The sequence below is a fragment of the Bos mutus genome, chromosome 5 (genome assembly GCF_027580195.1).
Source record: "Bos mutus isolate GX-2022 chromosome 5, NWIPB_WYAK_1.1, whole genome shotgun sequence".
Lineage (NCBI taxonomy): Eukaryota > Metazoa > Chordata > Mammalia > Artiodactyla > Bovidae > Bos > Bos mutus.
Genome location: NC_091621.1, coordinates 91,566,329 through 91,587,669, shown reverse-complemented (window position 1 = coordinate 91,587,669; position 21,341 = coordinate 91,566,329). Strand labels below are relative to the sequence as shown.

The window sequence follows — 21,341 nt, the reverse complement described above, 5'->3', positions numbered from 1 at the left end:
CTAGCTCCAGGACTCCTGTTGTTATAGTCAGAATCCACACTATTGTAGCTAAAATCTTGGCCTTTCTGTTGTGAACGAGGGTCTCAGCTCCAGCACTTTTCTTATGGAGCCGGTGGAAACTCTGCTCAGGGCTCAGGAAATTATGTCATCATAACGTCTTCATCCATGTCTACTGGATACCCCCACCTGGAATATTCCAAGAGTGATCGTGGGAAGTCAAGTCGTCTTCTTTTCAAAAGCTGTTGAGGGATTTTACTGACATTGGCTCCTGCAAATGCCTCACTGTGCTTAGTGTTATGCTGTTTATCATGTGTGTGATGGAAGTGTTGATTTTCCAGTAAAGTTTCGAAGTAGTTCATGTGACATGTTGATAGTTAGGTTGTTCTTGCTGTCCTGTAATGAAATGAATTTTTAAACACCATGCTGACGAAAGGAACTTATGTTGTTTTTAATGTTTCTTATAGTTTATCTTGAGTGTCAGACTAGATTATAGGATCTCCTATATGCTGTCAATATATAAGAAGGAATTCGGGGAGAACAACGGAAATGCCGAAATGTCCACCAACGGCTCTCCTGATACACTGCTGCCATCAGGTATTACCTTTGTGACAATATTTGCTCTCTGGATGATGGTTCCATGAGAACTTGAAAGTTCCTTTTGATGTTTTAAGACAAGAAGCATTTGTATGAGACAAAAATGTCTAAATAATCTCTACCAATGAAATGAAGGAGCTGAGACAGAAATTAAATAACTTGTCAAGAATGGCAGGGAGGATGTTTGCTGCTTCTGGTGCTCGGTCCTTTGAATGCAGTTTCTCTTGTTATCTTCACAACTCCACAAGTTTGAGTACTCTTTATTGTGCCAGTTTACTGGTAAGAAGACCGAGGTTAGAGCAGTTAAGTTACTTGCTTAAAGTTATGAAGTAGTGGAAAAGGGATTTTCTCTGAGCTCTCTCCAACTCGAGGTCTGAATCTTCTAAGAATTATGCTGTTTTGGTGAAAATCCAAGGGGATTATTTTTTTGGCTTGATCACAGAGCATGTGAAATGCATCTATCAGGAAGAAAGGTATTTTGTAGGAATTACCCAACTCAAGAATAAAGACGTGGCATTCTCATAAAGGTCTGGATGTGGATGTTGGTTTTACCGTGTATGTATGTGTGTTGGTTCTTTATTATCTTGTACAGTTGTAAACTGGTACTGTTTTCCAGTTTTTCACATTTAAAGTGTGTAAGAATGAAGCTACTCTCTCTGTGAGTATAGGAGCATAATGACATAAGAGCATAAAAATTATTGTAAAAATATTGTGACTCTAGAAAGTACCTTATGAAACCCAAGAAATATTAAATCACCATTTTTTTTCTGGCTAGATCAGGCCAGCTGTGACAAGCTGGAAACTGTATCATATTGAAGATGGAATCTTTATCATTGACTATTTAGCCAGTTCACAGAACTCTTTTGCTGGGGTAGGATGTATATACAGATATGAAAATTCTTGGGAACTACAACCACTGTGATAACATCAGGGAGCCTCTTCTTTGTGCATCAGTCAGTTTGATAGGAAAGTCAGAGTAGTTAACATGGGTGCTAAGCCAAACGTCCTGCTCCCTGACTCATCGGTACCGTCCAAAGGCGGTGTGCTCTACAGATGGAGTTCAGCTCTCCTGAGCTAGAAGTCTCCCTGGCACATTTACAGCTGTGTTGTTTTTATGCTTCCCAGAAGTGTAGAACCCCAAGGGGCTAGTTCCAGGAATGAGGAGGCAGAACCAGAAAGTCTTGCTGGCGTCTGCATTGACACTAGCATAACAATTATTGGCTCTCAGAAGCCAGACTTCTGGAAAAAGGAGCTCTGTCAGTAAAAGTGTGGGAGAGGAAGTCTAGGGGCATCCCCAGAAAACCAGTCTTCTTTGATTTATCTGACCTTTTAAATTGGTTGTATTTGTATGAGGTAGCTTTCTGGGAATAATTTTTTCCCTTTTTATATCTTGCTCCTTTTTCTTTTCATGCTTTGGAGATGAGAAATAAATTGTGTACCTATCATAGACATCTTCAAAATGTTAGTGGTGGGAATGGGTGAGGAATCAAGACTGGTTCACATTAAAAAAAAAAAAAAAACACTCTGTCCCACAAGAGGAAGGTATGGAATTGCAAAAGTAAGCTTAGGTTAAAAGATCATATTGTTTAGAACAACCATGTAATAACAAGGTTCCTTATAGGTATATTGTGATTCTTTAAAAAAATATTATCTTTCCATATCATTATCCATTTAAATTATATGTATGTATATAGGTACGAGTGTATGTAGTTTATATATATATATATATACACACACACACACGTGCTTATATAGATGAAGAAACTTTGTAAATAGTTCTTTGTGATCTTTTCAATGTATCTTTGAGCATAATGATTTTAAAATGTAAACTTCAATTTAAAATATTGATGAATGAGAGACATTGTATTGTGACTTTTTAAAGTGTTAATTGACTTTTGGTGGCATAAAGAAATTAAGACAAAAATATTTTTAGGTATGCTACATTAATATAAATATTGGGACTCCTAATTATAAAAATATAAAGAATGGATTTTTTACCATTTATCTTTGCAGCTATTGTTCCTGATATAGATGAAATTGCAGCTCAGGCAGAAACTATGTTTGCTGGAAGGTATAGTAGCATTTATGTATCATTATTTTATTAATAAGATTTTACTTAGAATTTTACAATACTTTGTCATTCCCTATATCTATTTAATTTTATATCCTTTATGGTTGCCAACATAATTCCTGCCAGAAATGAAGCTGCAAATTTACTAGAGAAGAGAAAGCATATCTTTTCTTTAGGTCAGGTTAAAAAAAAAAAAAAAAAAAGACAGTCGAGATGAGATCAGTGTATTGAACTTTCCCCTGAATTCTTTGCTTTTCTTTCCTCAAATAATGACAGCACACGAATGCCCTTTAAGTCCCCTGGCAAAAATATCGCTGGATCTTGCAAAACACTGCTTCCCAAAATCTGAGAAATTTGAGGCGAGAAAGTAACTTCTTTCAATGTTATCATTAACTATATATGTGAGAACTAATGCTTATTATCTGCCAGTTGAAATATCCATATGATTGAAGAAAATGAAGTATCTCTGCCATGGCTACCCTGCTTTGCTGTCAGAAGCCCTACTATTCATTGTTTTTAGGTGGTTTCTTTGGTTTCCCCAGAAATGAAACTAATAGTCAAAAGGAAAAGAAAAAAAACTGTACGATGTCTGAGCTGCAAATACTGAGTTTCTAGCATCCATTTTTATTGCAGATTTGCTGTATGTACCTAACGGATTTCTGTACCTAGCCTTGTGTTGCATTTTCTTTGATTAGCAAGAGAGAGAAGAAGAAAGACTCAGGGAAGCCCAAAAAGGATTTTTATCTCTAGTGAACTTTTGGTTTAGGTTTGTTTTTATATTGTTTTGCCAGTTTCTGCTGTTGTTATTGTTACTGTGTTTTCCTATTCAAGTATTTCATTATTCCTGAGAAGAGGATAAACCAGTGTATGATTTTCACCGTAAAATAAACCAACTTTTCATCCGGGTAATCTAGCCCAGAGTCCGAATACCGGAGACTCGCAGAGTTGCCCTGGCTATGGCCTTGCCTGTGTGCGTGCGCATGCGCGTGCTGTGCCTCACTACTTCCCCGCCTGTCCTGAGGAGGTTTTGGGCCTTGTGGGGAAGTGGGGGGGTGGGGGGTGGTAAATTGGCCCTTGCTGCTGCTGCTGCTGCTGCTAAGTTGCTTCAGTAGTGTCTGACTCTGTGCGACCCCAGAGACGGCAGCCCACCAGGCTCCCCCATCCCTGGGATTCTCCAGGCAAGAACACTGGAGTGGGTTGCCATTTCCTTCTCCAATGCGTGAAAGTGAAAAGTGAAAGGGAAGTCGCTCAGTCGTGTCCGACTCCTAGCGACCCCACGGACTGCAGCCTACCAGGCTACTGCGTCCATGGGATCTATCCAACTGATATGCCTTCTCAATAAGCGCTTCTGGATTGATTCAGATTCTGTCTTTTGTCTGTACCTAGATTACCAGATCATCCCAGTTTGCCTGCGGCTTTCCTAGTGCAATCACTGAGCGTCCTGCATCTTAGGAACCTTCTCAGTCTTGGACAGACTGGGAATTTGGTCACCCCTCCTTTCATGGACAGTCACAAGCTTTTCTTTATGTTCCGTTTCCTCATTCGTTGTGCCTGCAAGCTAAGTCGCTTCAGTCGTGTCCGAATCTTTGTGACCCTATGGATTGTAGCCCTCCAGGCTCCTCTGTTTCTGGGGATTCTCCAGACAAGAATAATGGAGTGGGTTGCCATGCCCTTCTCCAGGGGATCTCCCCAACCCAGGAATCAAACCCACGTCTCTTATGTCTCCTGCATTGGCAGGTAGATTCTTTACTACTAGCGCCACCCTGGGAAGCCCCCTTATTAGTAACATGAGGCCAAAGAAAGTAAAAATCTCCTTGGCAATTTCCAATTTTTTGTGGAGGGGTGATGGTGGAAATGGTGTAAGTCTGAGAATGTATACACAATATTAGCCACTTATGACTAGATTTTATGTAAATACAAGTCTTTTAGAATGATTTTTTGGTTTTACAGAAAGGAGAAAAATCCAGTTCAACTTGATGACGAAGGAGGCAGGACGTTTTTACGGGTTCTTATTCATCTGATCATGCATGACTACCCGCCTCTGCTATCAGGAGCCCTGCAGCTGCTGTTCAAGCACTTCAGCCAGAGAGCGGAAGTTTTACAGGCATTTAAACAGGTGAGATTGAGTAGCCTTCAGTGCTTCCACCCACAGAGGCTCTGAAATGTTGTTTATAGCATCCAACCTGACTTAATGGTTGCAGAGTTAATGAGACTGCAGCTTTTCCTGGGGACACTTTCTATTTTTAAAGATAGATATGGCCTTGTCTGCAGCTAAGACATGATCTATTTTAGAAGGTGATTTTTCAGTTAATATCTTTAATGTGGATGATAGGCACTAAGATTTAGGAAGGCACTGAGGGATAATAACATATTAGGAATTTTGTTGCCCCTGCTGTTATTCTGACCCTAAATTTTACTGAACAGTATGGGTATTGAACCGAAATCAATGTTTTGTGATTGAAAAATATATGAATCCAAAAGAGGAGAATTGTGATGGAGCTAATCTTTTTCTTTGTCATCTTTGAATGATACCAATTTTGAGACCATGAATGAGGACTATCTCCAGGCTTATATATATTTCACTAATAGTTCCTTAATAGAGCATTGATCTTCATTAGGAAATTTTACAGGAATATGTTAAAATATGAAATAATTAAAAGTAATTATATAAGTAGATAAAACTATTCATATATTCTGGAGAAGGCAGTGGCAACCCACTCCAGTACTCTTGCCTGGAAAATCCCATGGACAGAGGAGCCTGGTAGGCTGCAGTCCATGGGGTTGCAAAGAGTCGGGCACGACTGAGCAACTTCACTTTCACTTTGCACTTTCACGCATTGGTGAAGGAAATGGCAACCCACTCCAGTGTTCTTGCCTGGAGAATCCCGGGGACAGGGGAGCCTGGTGGGCTGCCGTCTATGGGGTCGCACAGAGTCGGACACGACTGAAGAGACTTAGCAGCAGCAGCATTCATATACTCACATAATATATACAAATTAAGCTTCAGACTGTATGGGTATTTTCTTCCACTTATTTTTATGTTTCTACCTGTTTCAAACAGGGGGTCTCAGAAGAATTAACTTTATCAGTAAAATTACAGTTGGGGTATCTTTTACTTTAAATTACTCTTTAACATTTTGAAAAGCATTGTTAGGGCTCACTTTTTTATACGTATAATTCCTTATAACATGCGAATATATTAAGTGGAATTTACAGATACTTTCAGGTAAATTTTCATGATCAATATACATGTAAAATATCCATAAATAGCCTAGAAATACTAAACTTCAACTGAAGGACACATATGTTGAAAGACTTGGGGTTCTTGACATAAATGAAATTCCGTAAGTAAATCGAGGATTGAAATTCTGTTTCCAGGTGCAGTTGCTGGTGTCTAATCAGGATGTAGATAACTACAAGCAGATCAAGGCAGATTTAGACCAGCTTCGACTTACTGTAGAGAAATCGGAGTTATGGGTTGAGAAGAGCAGCAGCTATGAGAATGGAGAAATGGGTGAAAATCAAGTAAAAGGTGGTGAAGAGCCAATTGAGGTTTGTTTTCAAGATCTAAATTGAAATCATCCGAACAATATCTTTTAAACCAGCATAAAATTTCCATTTACCAAGTTGATAATCCACATAAACTTGTACTTTGGTTAATTCTTGTTAATTGTTCTCATTATATCATCTGCCTCCTTTTTCACTCTTTCTCTTTCCCACTCTCAGTCTTATAATCCAAGAATCAAGACAACAGGATGGAGTGAGGTGGAGAGAAAAGGAGTAGGTTGTAAGCCTAAACCTATGAAGAGAGGGGAATTTTCATTTTTAACATTCATGTTGGCTTTTTTATCGCCAACCTATAAATCATTCATTATTGAATATCCTTATAAATAAGTAAAAATACCCAAATGAAAGGACATTGCCAACATGAAAATCCCCCAAATTTGTTTGATCTGAAAAATGGTAAAATGGTGTTCATAAGTCTTTTGTTATATTGGTTTTAGTTTTCACTGGGCTAATTTCATTGCTGTTTCTGCATTTTGCTAAATGCTAAATAAACCATTAAAATTTTTTAAGCATTTTTTAGATCAGTGCCGACACCATAATTGATAATATATTGAGTTTCTTAAATACCTGTCCAGTGTTTTATTTAGTTATTATTTTTTAATTTGGCTGTATTAAGTTTTAGTTTCAACATGTGAGATGTTCGATCTTAGTTTTGTCATGCAGAATCTTTAGTTGTGGCTGTTGACTCTTAGTTGTGGCATGTGGAATCTAGTTCTCTGACCATGATCCAAATGGTCAAAGCTGGGTTCCCTGCTTTGAGAGTACCAGATTTTAGCCACTGGACCACAGGGAAGTCCCTATTTAGTTATTATTTTAATCTATAGGAATGTAAACTGTTTAGAGGGGTTTACCTGCTCCGACTTTTCTGTTTGTTGCAATACCCGAAGTATTTTGTAGTGTAGGGTGTTGAGTAGGAGGTAATTAGTGGGAATGGAAAATAATAAGATGCTGAAAAATTCCAAAGGGAAGTTCAGTGGTAGGTAACTACTTTCTACTTGTCTCAGGACTAATCACCACTGATCTGCACAATATTTTTGACTTAATTCTTTAGAAACTTTTCTGTGATTTTATGATATAAGTTGGCTCAATGGTAAAGAATCTGGCTGCCAGTGCAGGAGACGCAGGAGACATGGGTTCAATTTGTGGGTCGGGAAGATCCCTTGGAGGTGGAAATGGCAACCCACTCCAGTATTGTTGCGGGAGAATCCCCATGGACAGAGGAGCTTGGTGGGCAATAGTCTATGGCGTCGCAAAGAGTCAGACATGACTTAGCAACTAAGTACATACACGCATGTGATATAAGTTAGTGGCATGCAGAATTTCTACAGCCTTTTTGTTGTTGTTGAAATGGAGTTCTTCCATAGCATTTAAGATATAAGAGAAAATTCAACACTTATATAGTATTTGCTATATTACCAACTCTTACAGCAGAAACTGTCATGCAAGGTATATTTTTTTAAAATGTTACAGTAGACTTTGGAGATAGTTACAAAGATCACATTTCTGAATCAGCTGAATTAACTGAAATTCAGAAAACCCAAGGATTTTCTCACTATCAAGCAGCTCTATGTGATTTTTAACTCAGGTCTTTTTAATGATAAACTCCAGGCTCTTTAAAGTGTAAAATTGCACTTTCTGATACAATATTTAAAGTTATTAAGAGATGTATTATGCTTTCATGAAGTTAGAATACCTCTTCCTTTTACAAATACATATTTTGTAAATATTCTAGAGGATAAATGTAATGTTTCTTTCCTTTTCAGAACTTTTCATTATTTTATTTTAATAGAGAACAACTCTAAACCTTAGGAAAAATGCATTATGCTTCTTTGTAAAAGTTTGCCCAGAAAATCACTTAAGAGTAGAAGTGAGATGTTCTGTGAGGGATGTCAGTCGCTAGTCTACAGTTTAAGTTCCCAGTCATGAGGAAAAGTGGAGAAAGAATCTGTCTTAAGTGTGTATCCACAACATCCTCATAGTAGTTTAATAAAAGTTTGTGTTGATGTGAGAAAGATGAATAAGTCATCTGATGATAGTCATTTTATTAAAAATAAAATTGCATTACATATAGGCTATAAAACTTTTTCTAGGGACTTCAGATGAATATAAATCAATAAAGTTGAAATATATTATTTATTTGTTGAGGTTGGGATTTATCAGTTCAGCACATGTTAATAATTTTAGGTACTTAAAGCAGGAAGTGATTTAATACAAGGAATCAAATTTTAGGACAGTCTAGAGGAATACAGTTTTAGAGGCTGCCTTTGGACTATAGAGTTCAGGGTCAAACAATCAACCATGATTCAGAGGCCAAGAATCTGCATCAGCTGCTGTATAAATACTACAGCCACCAGCACTGACTCGTACCTTAGACACGTATGGACCCCTCAGATCTGTTGGGATTTTCTTTTCACCCCGTACACCCTCAGGAAGATGTATGGGCCTTGAATGGACAGGGCATTCAGAGGATAGGTTTTGGTGTCAGACACCCTAGAATTTGCCACTCACTATATGTGTGACTTTGGGCAACTGATTTGAATTCTTTCAGTTTTGTTTTCATTGTCCATTCAGTGAACTTAGTAATGATACTTAGCTCATAGTGTTACCATGAAGATTAAATGAGTGAACTCTGTGCATATGGTGTGTCAGTTGATATGACTTCAGTGGGAGAATATAGACAATACGGTGACATTTTAGTTACCAACAAGTCAAGAAGTAAGTCTTCAGCTTTAGTTAATGTATTGTCTCAGTGCAGTCATTATGGACCAGTGGCCTTACACTGAGACTGATCTTCCTCATGGTTGCATCAGGATATCCTCATCCTAGCGTCACAACACCCCAAGAAAGAATGTCTGTGCTTGTCTGGGTCTCCTGCTCAACAGCAAGTAGACCTTTCCCAGGTGCCCCTCAGTAGATTCTATCTCATGTCTCCTTGGCTGAAGCAGGACCACATGTTTACCTCTAAACCAAGGGGCTGTGAGTTTAGACTAAATAAAAGATGCTCTACAGGCTACTAGAATACTCTCCCCTGAGTTATGTGGGGGAAGGATAAACAAAATCAGAATCTGCTTGTGGGGCTTCCCTGGTGTTCAGTGGCTAAGACTCCATGCTATCAATGTGTGGGGCCTGAATTCAATCCCTGACTGGGCAACTAGGTCCCACATGTTGCAAGTAAGAGTTTACATGCTGCAGCTAAAGCCTGAATGCCTCAACTAAAGATCCTGCGTGCTGCAACTAACACCCGAGGCAACCAAATAAGTAAATAAATATTTTAAAAAATCTGCTGGCAAGGGAGAAGGAAGTAAGGATGTAGGTTAGCAACCAACAGTGTCTGCCAAAAATCTGTAGTCAGTGAATGCTTGTTATAATTATTGTTGGTTTTTATGTGTAGCATATTGTGCTGTTTGTTATGATCCATATGGAATTATGAAATCTTAAAGGATACTTGTAGAGTTATCAAGTCCATTTCCTATGTGGTATTTGTCTGTCTCTAAATATCTCACCTAAGTGAGATATTTCTTAAAACAAACTTCTGTGATGGGAAATTCAATACCTCCTGAGGTAGAACAGTCTGTTGAAATTAGTGTATTGCTTGAGAAATAGAATATTACTAATAAAATGTCCCCATGGTCCATCCCTATATTCCAGAGGAAACCATTTTCATGAGTTTATGTTAATAATTTCCTTACTTATCATACTGGTTTTACTATGTGTATCTGTGTTTCTAAAACATTTAACAAATGAAAAGAATTTCATTTAGTTTTTTTTTTGAGTCCAGTTGCTTTATAATGTGTTAGTTTCTACTGTACAGCACAATAAACCAGCTGTACCTGTACATACATTCCTTCCTTTCTGGGCTTCCTTCCTATGCATGTTACCACAGTGCATTAAGTAGAGTTCTTTGTGCTAGACAGTGTGTTCTCATTAGTTATCTGTTTTATACACAGTGTCAATAGTGTTCCTGTGTCAATCCCAGTCTCCCAATTCCTCCCATCTTCTTGCTTTCCCCCTTGGTGTTCTCTATCTCTGTGTCTCTATTTCTGCTTTTCAAATAGGATCATCTACACCATTTTTCCCTCTGATAGCTCAGATGGTAAAGAAACTGCTTGCAGTATAGGAGGCCAGAGTTCGATCCCTGGGTTGGGAAGATCCCCTAGAGAAGGAAATGGCAACCCACTCTAGTATTCTTGACTGGAGAATCCCATGGACAGAGGAGCCTGATGAGCTATGGTCCATGGGATCACAAAGAGTCGGACACAACTGAGCAACTAACACACACACACAAACATATGATTTTTTTAGCTTCCACATATATATATATTAATATACAATATTTATTTTTCTCTTTCTGACTTATTTCACTTTGTATGACACTCTCTAGGCCCATCCATGTCTCAACAGATGACCCAATTCATTCATTTTTATGACTGAGTAATATTTCATTGTATTAAACTCTTAGAGTAAAACTTAGGCAGAAGTTTTTTTTTTCCCTCAACATAAATTTCAGCAAGATCTTTTTTGACCAGCCTCCTCGAGTAATGAAAATAAAAACCAAAATAAACAAATGGGACCTAATTAAACTTAAAAGCTTTTGCACAACAAAGGAGACCATAAACAAAATAAAAAGATAGTCATCAGAACGGGAGAAAATATTTGCAAATGAAGCAACTGACAGGAATAATCTCTAAAGTATATAAACAGTTCATGAAGCTCATTATCAAAGGAGGGTTCAGGATGGGGAACGCAGGTATACCTGTGGCGGATTCATTTCGATATTTGGCAAAACTAATACAATATTGTAAAGTTTAAAAATAAAATAAAAAACAAACAAACAAACAATCCAATCAAAAAATGAGCAGAAGACCTAAATAATTATTTAGTCTGTTTTAGGTATGTTTTTGTTCTCTGTCTTTGTTGTTGTGTAGCAGTGACTTATTTTATTTTCTCTAATATACATTATTACATTTCATGCAGATGTTTATCTAATAAACTCTTGATGGACATTTTTATTCTTTACAGTTGTAGTGTGTTGAAAGGAAATTTGCTACCAAAAGGAGCTTTAAAAACTTTGAAATGTCACCTGATGCACATGTTTAAGAGACCCTTCAGGATCTATATTTAGGTGTAAACATCTAGTATGATTACCAAATAATGTCCGTTGCTTTCCAAATGCCAAATGATACTCCTGGGGTATGTAAGAATTTCTGTAATTGCCCATCATGAAGACTACTGGTTTTCTCACTTTTTCATTTTTGATAATTGGATGTGTTTGGTATATTATCCCTGTATGATTTTCATTTTGCTGGGTTTTTATGAAGTTGAGCATGTTTTTATATGTTTATTGGACATTTCACTTCTTCCAGTTTCAGTTTAGTTCAGTTCAGTCGCTCAGTCGTGTCCGACTCTTTGCGGCCCAATGAATCGCAGCACACCAGGCCTTCTTGTCCATCACCAACTCCCAGAGTTCACTCAGACTCACGTCTATCGAGTCAGTGATGCCATCCAGCCATCTCATCCTCTGTCGTCCCCTTCTCCTCCTGCCCCCAATCCCTCACAGCATCAGAGTCTTTTCCAATGAGTCAGCTCTTCACATGAGGTGGCCAAAGTACTGGAGTTTCAGCTTTAGCATCATTCCTTCCAAAGAAATGCCAGGGCTGATCTCCTTCAGAATGGACTGGTTGGATCTCCTTGCAGTCCAAGGGACTCTCAAGAGTCTTCTCCAACACCACAGTTCAAAAGCATCAATTCTTCGGTGCTCAGCCTTCTTCACAGTCCAACTCTCACATTCTGTGTGGGCAGGTAGTTAGATCCTACCAATTCATGTGTACCTACTACTGAGTTAAAAAATATTTTTTATATCAAGTCATGGTGATGCTCTAAGTTTAAAATTGAGTATTGTCTTTTCATCTGTTATTTCTTCTTTACTTGTTTTAGTGGGTGTTGGTAAGATTTTCTGGTACAGTATTGAGCAGATGTGGTGATAATGGCATTTTTGTTTTGCTTCTGATTTTAAAGGGAGTAATTTTAATATTTCACTATTGAACATGATGGTTATTATACTTTTTTGTAGATACCTTTTATCAATTGAGGAAATTCTCTTCTGTTTTTCATTTGCTACTTTTTACCATGAATAGTTATGATTTTAATTTAATGCAGTGTGTGCATCTATCAAGATGATGTTTTCTTTAATTTTTATATGCTAATTTTAATAACATGAATCATCAATAGACTTCTATAGTAACCTTGTATTCTAGAATAAATATGTCTTGATGATATTTTATACAGTACTGCATCTAGCTTCCGAGGATTTTGTTTACCATTTTACATCTATGTTATCAGTGAGGTTGGTCTCTAATCTTGCTTTCTTGTACTGTTCCTGTCAGTTGTTGGTATCAAGGTTAGACTAGTTCCATAATGAAGTGAGTTATAGATTCTTACCCTTTCTTTGGGTAAGATTTGAATTGTCTCTTCTGTCAGTGTTTGGTAGAACTTGTCTAAGTTTGCACGGGCCTTGGATTTAGTTTGGGTAGATTTTAACTAGTAATTAATATTGTAGAGATTATAGATTCATTAAACTTTTCTCTTATGGGTCAACTTATTTATTATTCTAGTTGTATACTTTAGTTTTCAAATTTATTCATCTTTCACTATCTTTAAAATTTCTGTTACATCTGTAGCTTCATACCCCCTTTTCATTCTCTTCTTTTTCCCTTTAGATTTCACTCTTTGGGTTGTACAATTCTATGAGTTTTGACAAATGTATGATATCAGGTACAATCTCACCAGAGCTGTACGTATTTTATTCATCTTTTTAAATGAATTTATTTTTGGCTTGTTAAGCTCCTGGGCTTGTTTGCTATTTCATTATATTTATCGTATTATACTCTAGCCTTTTATGTTGACATACTTTGCAGACTTAAAAAAAATGGATGGTATAATTTCTAAGGAGCTGCATCCCACAGATTTTGACAAATGGTATTCCACAGGATGGGAAAAGGTCAGTTTTCATTACGATCTCCAAGAAGAACAATGCTAAAGAATGTTCAAATTACCATACAACTGCTCTTATTACACATGCTGGCAAGACTGTGCTCGAAATCCCTCAAGTTAGACTTCAGCAGTACATGAACAAAGAACTTCCAGATGTAGAAGCTGAGTTTAGAAAAGGCAGAGGAACCAGAGATCAAATTGCCAATATTTCACTGAATCATGGAGAAAGAAAGGGAGTTCCAGAAAAACATCTACTTCTGCTTCATTCAGTACGCTCAAGCCTTTGACTATGTGGATCACAATAAACTGCAGAAAATTCTTGAAGAGACGAGAGTACCCGACCACCTTACCTGTCTCCTGAGAAACTTGTTTGTGGGTCACAACTGGATGTGAAACAATGGACTGGTTCAAAACAGGGAAAGGAGTGCAACAAGGCTGTATATTGTCACCCTGCTTATTTGACTTACATGCAGAGTACATCATGAGAAATGGGTGTGTTGGATGAATCGCAAGCTGAAATCAAGATTACTGGGAGCAGTGTCAACAACCTCAGATATGCAGATGATACCACTCTAATGGCAGAAAGTGAAGGGGAACTAAAGAGCCTCTTGATGAGAGTGAAAGAAGAGAGTGAAATAACTGGCTTGATGCTCAACATTAAAAAAACCTTAAGATCATGGCATCTGGTCCCATCACTTCATGGCAAATAAAAGGGGGAAAAGTAGAAGCAGTGATAGATTTTATTTTCTTGGGCTCCAAAATCCCTATGGACAGTGACTGCAGCCATGAAATTAAAAGATGCTTGTTCCATGGAAGAAAAGCTATGACAAACCTAGACAGTGTTTTCCAAAGCAGAGACATCACTTTGCTGACAAAGGTCCATATAATCAAAGCTGTGTTTTTGCCAGTAGTCCTGTACAGATGTGAGAGTTGGCAAATAAAGAAGGCTGAGCTCCAAGAAATTGATGCTTTTGAACTGTGGTGTTGGAAAAGACTCTTGAGAGTCCCTTGGACTGCAAGGAGATCTAACCAGTCAATCCTAAAGGAAATCAACCTTGAATATTCTTTGGAAGGACTGTTGCTGAAGCTGAAGTTCTAATACTTTGGCTGCCTGATGCAAAGAGCTGACTCACTGGAAATGACCCTGATGCTGGGAAAGATTGAAGGCAACAGGAGAAGGAAACAACAGAGGATGAGATGGTTAGGTAGTATGCACATGAATTTGAGCAAATTCTGGGAGATAGTGGAGGACAGAAGAGCCTGGTCTGCTCTAGTCCATGGGGTCACAAAGAGTGAACATGACTTAGTGACTGAACAGCAACAATTTTTATTATTGTTCAATATTAGATATTAAAATTTTTCATTATGATTTCTTCTTTGGCCCAGAATAGTTACTTAGAAATGAACTTTTAAATTTCCAAATACACTTGCAAAATTTAAACACTTCTTTGGCTGTTGAACCTTTAATTAACACACAACAAGAGAATGTGGTTATGATGATACCAGTTCTCCCAAGATTTGTTGGGACTGCTTTATGGTCTATTATATCTTCAGGTTTTAGAACTATCTTCTCATGCTCGAATAGAATGTGAATGGGTACAGGATTCCTTATATGTGACTAGCAAATAGAGCTTATTGTATTTAAATCATCCATCTACTCACTGATAATTTTGTTTTCTCTCTTTTTTCATGGTCACAATTTTATTTATGAAGTTCATTTGTTCAACTTTTTAAAAATTATTTTTAGTGGAGTATAGTTGCTTTACAGTGTTCAATTAGTTTCGACTGTGCAACAAAATGAATCAGCCATACATATACATATATCCCCTCCCTTTTGGACTTCTTTCCTGTTCAGGTCACTAGAGTGCATTAAGTAGAGTTCCTTGCTATATAGTATGTTCTCATTAGTCAATGTTCTGCTGACAAAGGTCTGTATGGTCAAGGCCATGGTCTTCCCAGTGGTCATGTGCAGTCGTGAGAGTTGGACCGTAGAGAAGATGGAGCGTTGAAGAATTGATGCCTTTGAACTGTGGTGCTGGAGGGGACTCCTGAGAGTCCCTTGGACAGCAAGGAGATAAGACCAGTCAATCTGAAGGGAAATCAGCCCTGAATATACTCGTTGGAGGGACGAGTATATTTCAACTGATGCTGAAGTTGAAACTCCAGTATTTTGGTCATCTGATAAGAATGGCTGACTCATTGGAAAAGTCACTGATGATGAGAAAGATTGAGGGCAGAAGGAGAAGAGGGCATTAGTGGATGAGATGGCTGGATGGCATCACCGATGCAATAGACATGAACTTGGGCAAACTTTGGGAGATGATGAAGGACAGAGAGGCCTGGCGTGCTGCAGTCCACAGGGTCACAAAGACTTGGACAAGACTGAGCAACTGAACAACAACATGAGTTATGTATTTTATGCACAGTATCAATAGTGTATATGTGTCAATCCCAGTCTCCCAGTTCCTCCCCTATTCCCCCCAACTAGGTATCCATACATTTGTTCACAATGTCTTTGTTTTCTTGATGTAGCCATAATTGAGAGAGATTTGCTTACATTTCTCACTGTAGTGGTAAACTTATCAGTTTCCCCTGTAGTTCTATTAACCTTTATATGTTTTAAGTCTATTTTATTAGATACATATAAATTTTAAACTGTTTTTAACTAGAAACAAAAGCGTTTTATCATTTGCCAGTTATTTTCTTCCACTTGTATTGATATTGTTCCGTGTCTTCTGGCAGCATTACTGCTGTTGAGAAGTTTATTGTGTATTGAACGTGGTGGTTTAGTCACTAGGTCGTGTCCGACTCTTGTGACCCCATGGACTGTAGCCTGCCAGGCTCCATGGGATTCTCCAGGCAAGAATACTGGAATGGGTGGCCATTTCCTTCTCCAGAGGATCTTCCCGACCCAGAGATCGAACCCTGGTCTCCTGCATTGCAGGCAGATTCTTTCTCAACTTAGATATGAGGGAAACCTCGTATTGAATAGTGGTGCTTTGATTCTGATCTTACAACTGCTCAGTCTTTTCATTCGTATCTGACTCTTCGCATGTTACTTAAACCTTATTATTTTTTTCATATCAATTAGTTTCTTTTTTATATTTCCCATACCTGAGACTTTGTGCTGAATTTGAATAATTTCTTTAGACTTGTCTAAGTTGCTTTTCAGGTATGTCTTATTTGTAGTTAACTTCACTTCTTTTAAAAATTTCAGCCATTATACTTTATCACACCTGTGACTTGATTAAAAAATCTTTTTGGTCATTTTTATTATCTGTTGTCACTTGCTGATTCTTGTGATTCCACGTGGCTATTTTATGGCCTTGTATGTAGTGCTAATTCCAGGATCTGAAGTACTTGTGAATTTCTTATGTTTTTTACACTTGTTTCATTATCTATTTGGTCATCTTTGATTATGAGCTCATATCTTCATTTAATAGACTGTTTTTAGAGCAGTTTTAGGTTTAGAGAAACATTGCACAGAAAGTATAGTGAATGTCTATACATCCGCTCCTTCCTTCCCTTCATTTTTCTATTATTAGCGTGCATGCAAGAAAAGTTGCTTCAGCCGTGTCCCACTCTTTGAGACCCTATGAACTGTAACCTGCCAGGCTCCTCTGCCCATGGGATTCTCTAGGCAAGAATACTGGAGTGGATTGCCGTGCCCTCCTCCAGGGGATCTTCCTGACCCAGGGACCAACACTGAGTCTCCTGTGTCTCCTTCATTGGCAGGCAGGTTCTTTACCACTCGTGCCACCATTAATTAATATGGTACATTTGGTGCAACTGATAAGACAATACTGATACATTATTATTAACTGAAGGTCATAGTTTATTTCAGGTTTTGCTCTTTGTTGGAAAGGCTACCCACCCACTCCAGTATTCTGGCCTGGAGAATTCCATGGACTATACAGTCCATGGTGTCGCAAAGAGTTGGACACGACTGAAGGACTTTCACTTTCACTTCACACACACAGAACAGAAAGGAAACAAAGCCTGGCTCCCAAGGAAGATGGAAGGTCTGACCAGAAACCCGTGTTAGAACCAGGGGTACCTAAAGGAAACACTCAGTGATAAACCAGGGAAACGCATGGCCCATGGAAGAGCAAAGGGGTACCTGTTTTGTCTTGGTAAAAGCCAAAATGGGGAGAAAAACTCTCCTGAGCTCAAGACAAGTGCACTTGCACTCAAGATTTGGGACTAGAATTCCCACTAGTAAAAGGCCCCAAAAGTTCCAAGTCAAAAACTCTGATTAACATATTCACAAAATGTCATATCCCAAAGTGGCTCTGTAAGGCAAATGAAATCTTCTCTGGGTTAAACAAACCCCAGAGGAATTCACATATTCCAAGGAATCTAAGTTCATAATACACTTTTAAAATTACGAAATATCTAAATAAACACATTCCCAAGGACTTCTACAAAAGTAGCCAAGTTAAAATTCAAATGGCCCTCCTGTTACAAAACCACTCGATCCTAGATACAAAGCCTATTTTAAGTATATTTCTGGGCTCACTGGAAATGGAGGGCAACTCTAAAGACCCCACCTTCCCTCTGTTATTGCTGTTGTTGTTTAGTCGCTCAGTCATGTCCGATTCTTTGTGACCCCATGAACCACAACATGCCAGTTTTCCCTGTCCTTCACTGTTTCCCAGAGCTTGCTCAAACTCATGTCCATTGAGTCAGTGATGCCATCCAACCAGGGCATCCTTTGTCTCACCCTCCATCTACCAAGTTAGAAAAGTAACCTCAAACCTGATCAGAGAGTTCTAAGCTTCTGGGCAACATGGTAAGTTTCCCTGAAGACAAATGCCAGTAACTCTGCAACTCAGAAAGACAAGTTAACTCTAAGCAAATACCAAGATTGGGGCGCTAAATCAGACTCCTGCCTTCAGACGTCTCAGGCTCACAGTGCCCTCTGGCCACAGGTTGAGGTAATCCCACATACTGTAAGGAGCAAAACATGCCATCTTTCGGTCTCCAAGATACCAACTCGAAACCTACACCCAAATGTTTACAGCAGCTTTACGCAAAATGGCCCCAAATTGGAAGCAATCAGAGGTCTTTTAATAGATGAATTAGGATAAATAAACTTTAGTATATCCAGATAATGGAGTAGTATTCAGCGATAGAAAGTGCTTACAGGTTACAAAAAGAACGAAAGAACCTCAAATGTATATTGCTAAATGAAAGAGGCTAGTCTGAAAAAGAAGGCTGAGTGCCAAAGAACTGATGCTTTAGAATTGTGGTGCTGGAGAAGACTCTTGAGAGTCCTTTGGACAGCGAGGAGATCAAATCAGTCAGTCCTGAAAGAAATCAACCCTGAATATTCATAAGGACTGATGCTGAAGCTCCAATACTTTGGTCACCTGATGCAAAGAGCTGACTCATTAGAAAAGACACTGATGCTGGGAAAGATTGAAGGCAGGAGGAAAAGGGGTCAACAGAGGATGAGATGGTTGGATGTCATCACCAACTCAATGGACTTGAATTTGAGCAAGCTCCAGGAAATGGTGAAGGACAGGGAAGCCTGGCGTGCTGCAGTTCATGGGGTTGCAAAGAATCAGACACAAGTAAACAATTGAACAACAACAAAGTCTGAGAAAGCTACATACTGTATGAGTCCAACTGTATTCTGGAGAAGGAAAAACTATACCTGAGACAGTACAATGATCATGGGTCCTCAGAGGTTCTGGGGTGTAGAGATTAAAAAGAGAGGAACAAACAGGTGGAGCAGAGAGGAATTTTAGGATGATGAAACTCTTCTATATGATACTATACGTAGCATTACACATTTGTCAAAACCCGTAGAGTCTAACAACACACAAAGTGAAAGTGAAAGTCACTCAGTCGTGCCCAGCTCTTTGAGTTGTGTGTATGTGTGTGTGTGTGTGTGTGTGTGTGACAAGTTAAAACTCAGTTGTTGGTTATCAACTCTGGCTGATACCCTTAAAGGCCAACAAATGGGTCAGTGCTTGATTATTACTTGGAAATGTCATGTATTTTTCTGGTTTCTGGCCTCCATTTGTTTCTTTCTCTTTACTAGTAGGAAATAGTTTAGGACTTCCCTGGTGGTCCAGTGGTTAAGAATTCGCCAGCCAGTACAGGGGACATGGGTTCGATCCTTGGCCTAGAAAGCTTCCACATGCTGTGGGGCAGCTAAGCCTGTGTGCCACAGCTACTGAGCACACACACTGCAACTATTGAAGCACTGGTGCTCCAGAGCCCATGCTCTGCAACAGGAGGAGCCACCATAGTGAGAAGCCCACGCACTGCAAAGAAGAGTAGCCACCACTCGCTGCATTGCTCGCAGCAGTGAAGACACAGTGCAGTCAAAAACAGAGAGAGAGAGATCGTTTAAATGTTGTTTTTATCTATCACTTCTTCTGCTGCTGCTGCTAATTCGCTTCAGTCACGTCTGACTCTGTGCATCCCCATAGACGGCAGCCCACCAGGCTCTGCCATCCCTGGGATTTTCCAGACAAGAACACTGGAGTGGGTTGCTATTTCCTTCTCCATTACATGAAAGTGAAAAGTGAAAGTGAAGTCGCTCAGTCGTGTCCGACTCTTAACGACCCCACGGACTGCAGCCCACCAGGCTCCTCTGTCCATGGGATTTTCCAGGCAAGAGTACTGGAGTGGGGTGCCATTGCCTTCTCCAATCTATCACTTCTGGATGTTGTGTAATCAGAGGGATTTCTCTTTATTTCTGCTTTAGATAGTTCTTAAAAGTAGAAAACTCTTCTGTATTTTGAACCCATATATTTATCCTTGTAAGATCTTTTTGCTGATGCTAGATTTGAGCCAGTGTGAACCATATCTGGGGCTTCCCCTGAGGCTCAGTGGTAAAGAACCCACCTGCAGTGCAGGCAACATAGAAGACTCAGGTTCGATCTGATCCATGGGTTGGGAAGATCCCCTGGAGGAGCGCGTGGCAACCCACTCCAGTACTCTTGCCTGGAGAATCCCATGGACAGAGGAGCCTGGTGGGCTGCAGTCCATTGGGTCACAGCAAGCTGGACATGACTTAAGTGACTGAACACACATGCATGATCAGACCATATCTGAACCTGCTCTACTTGATTGCTTTCATGTTTCTCCAGAGCACCACTCTTCTTTTGAACATTCTGCTAAAGGTACAACTTTATACCTTCACCGTCATGCTTCCATATCTTTGTACACACCTGAATTTCTCGTTTCCTTTCTTAATGTTTGATATGTAGAATCAAATCTAATATTTGAGATATGATGCTTGCTCTCAAAGATAACACAAACAGAATAACACCCACAAAACAGTATGACAAATGTATGATTAAATATTGAACTGTAGTATCACAGAAAAGAGAGATCAGTGTGGGCGTGACTGTGTGGAGAAGACTTCACTGTTTTATTTATTTATGGCTGAGCTGGGTCTTTAGTGCTGGGTCTTTGGCTTTTCTATAGTTGTGGCAAACGGGGGCCACTCTCCAGCTGTGGTGCAGTGGATTCTCATTGCATCGCTTCTCGTGTTGCTGAGCATGGGCTCTAGGGCAGATGGGCTTCAGTAGTTGTGGCTCGAGGGCTCAGTAGTTGCAGCTCCCAGGCTCTAAAGCACAGGCTCAATAGCTACGGCGCACGAGGGCTCAGTTGCTGTGTGGCAAGTGGGCTCCTCCCCCGACCAGGGATCAAACCCGCCTCTGCTGCATTGGCAGGTGAATTCTTTACCAGTGAGGTGCCAGGGAAGCCCAGCTTCACTGTTTTAAAAGGTTGGGAGGATTTCCTTAGCTACTAATTCAGGAATAATCACAAGAGAAGCAGAATTCAACAGAAATAAGTGGTTTGTATTTGAAGTGGCTGGACATTGGGAGCCCTTGAACATCTGGGGGAAGGATGGCTCAGCAAAAAGAGCCTAAAGGTGGGGACCAGTTAGAAGCCTCCTGTTCAAATTCAGGTGTGAGGTTAGGTGAGCATGAGCTCAGGAGGCAAAAGTAGAAATGGACACAAGAAGAGAAGCCAAGAGAATGGTACATTTCTAATGGATTAATATACGGAGAAAAAAAAGTGAGAGACTACAGAGTTACTAACTTGTACACAGCCAAATAATCTATGTTATGCAGTGAACCAACTGCCAGAGATA

General features: G+C 39.3%; 1 protein-coding gene across 2 annotated transcripts in view; it reads left to right on the top strand.

Moving 5' to 3' along the window:
• The window catches only part of ITPR2 (inositol 1,4,5-trisphosphate receptor type 2), a 584,772-nt gene that overhangs the window by 233,066 nt on the left and 330,365 nt on the right, over nucleotides 1-21,341 (top strand). For both annotated transcript variants that reach the window (XM_005902445.3, XM_070371231.1), the window contains 4 exons: nucleotides 465-594; nucleotides 2,608-2,665; nucleotides 4,616-4,781; nucleotides 6,044-6,217. In XM_005902445.3, coding sequence (XP_005902507.2) covers nucleotides 465-594; nucleotides 2,608-2,665; nucleotides 4,616-4,781; nucleotides 6,044-6,217 — 528 coding nt within the window. The remainder of the gene's footprint in view (nucleotides 1-464; nucleotides 595-2,607; nucleotides 2,666-4,615; nucleotides 4,782-6,043; nucleotides 6,218-21,341) is intronic.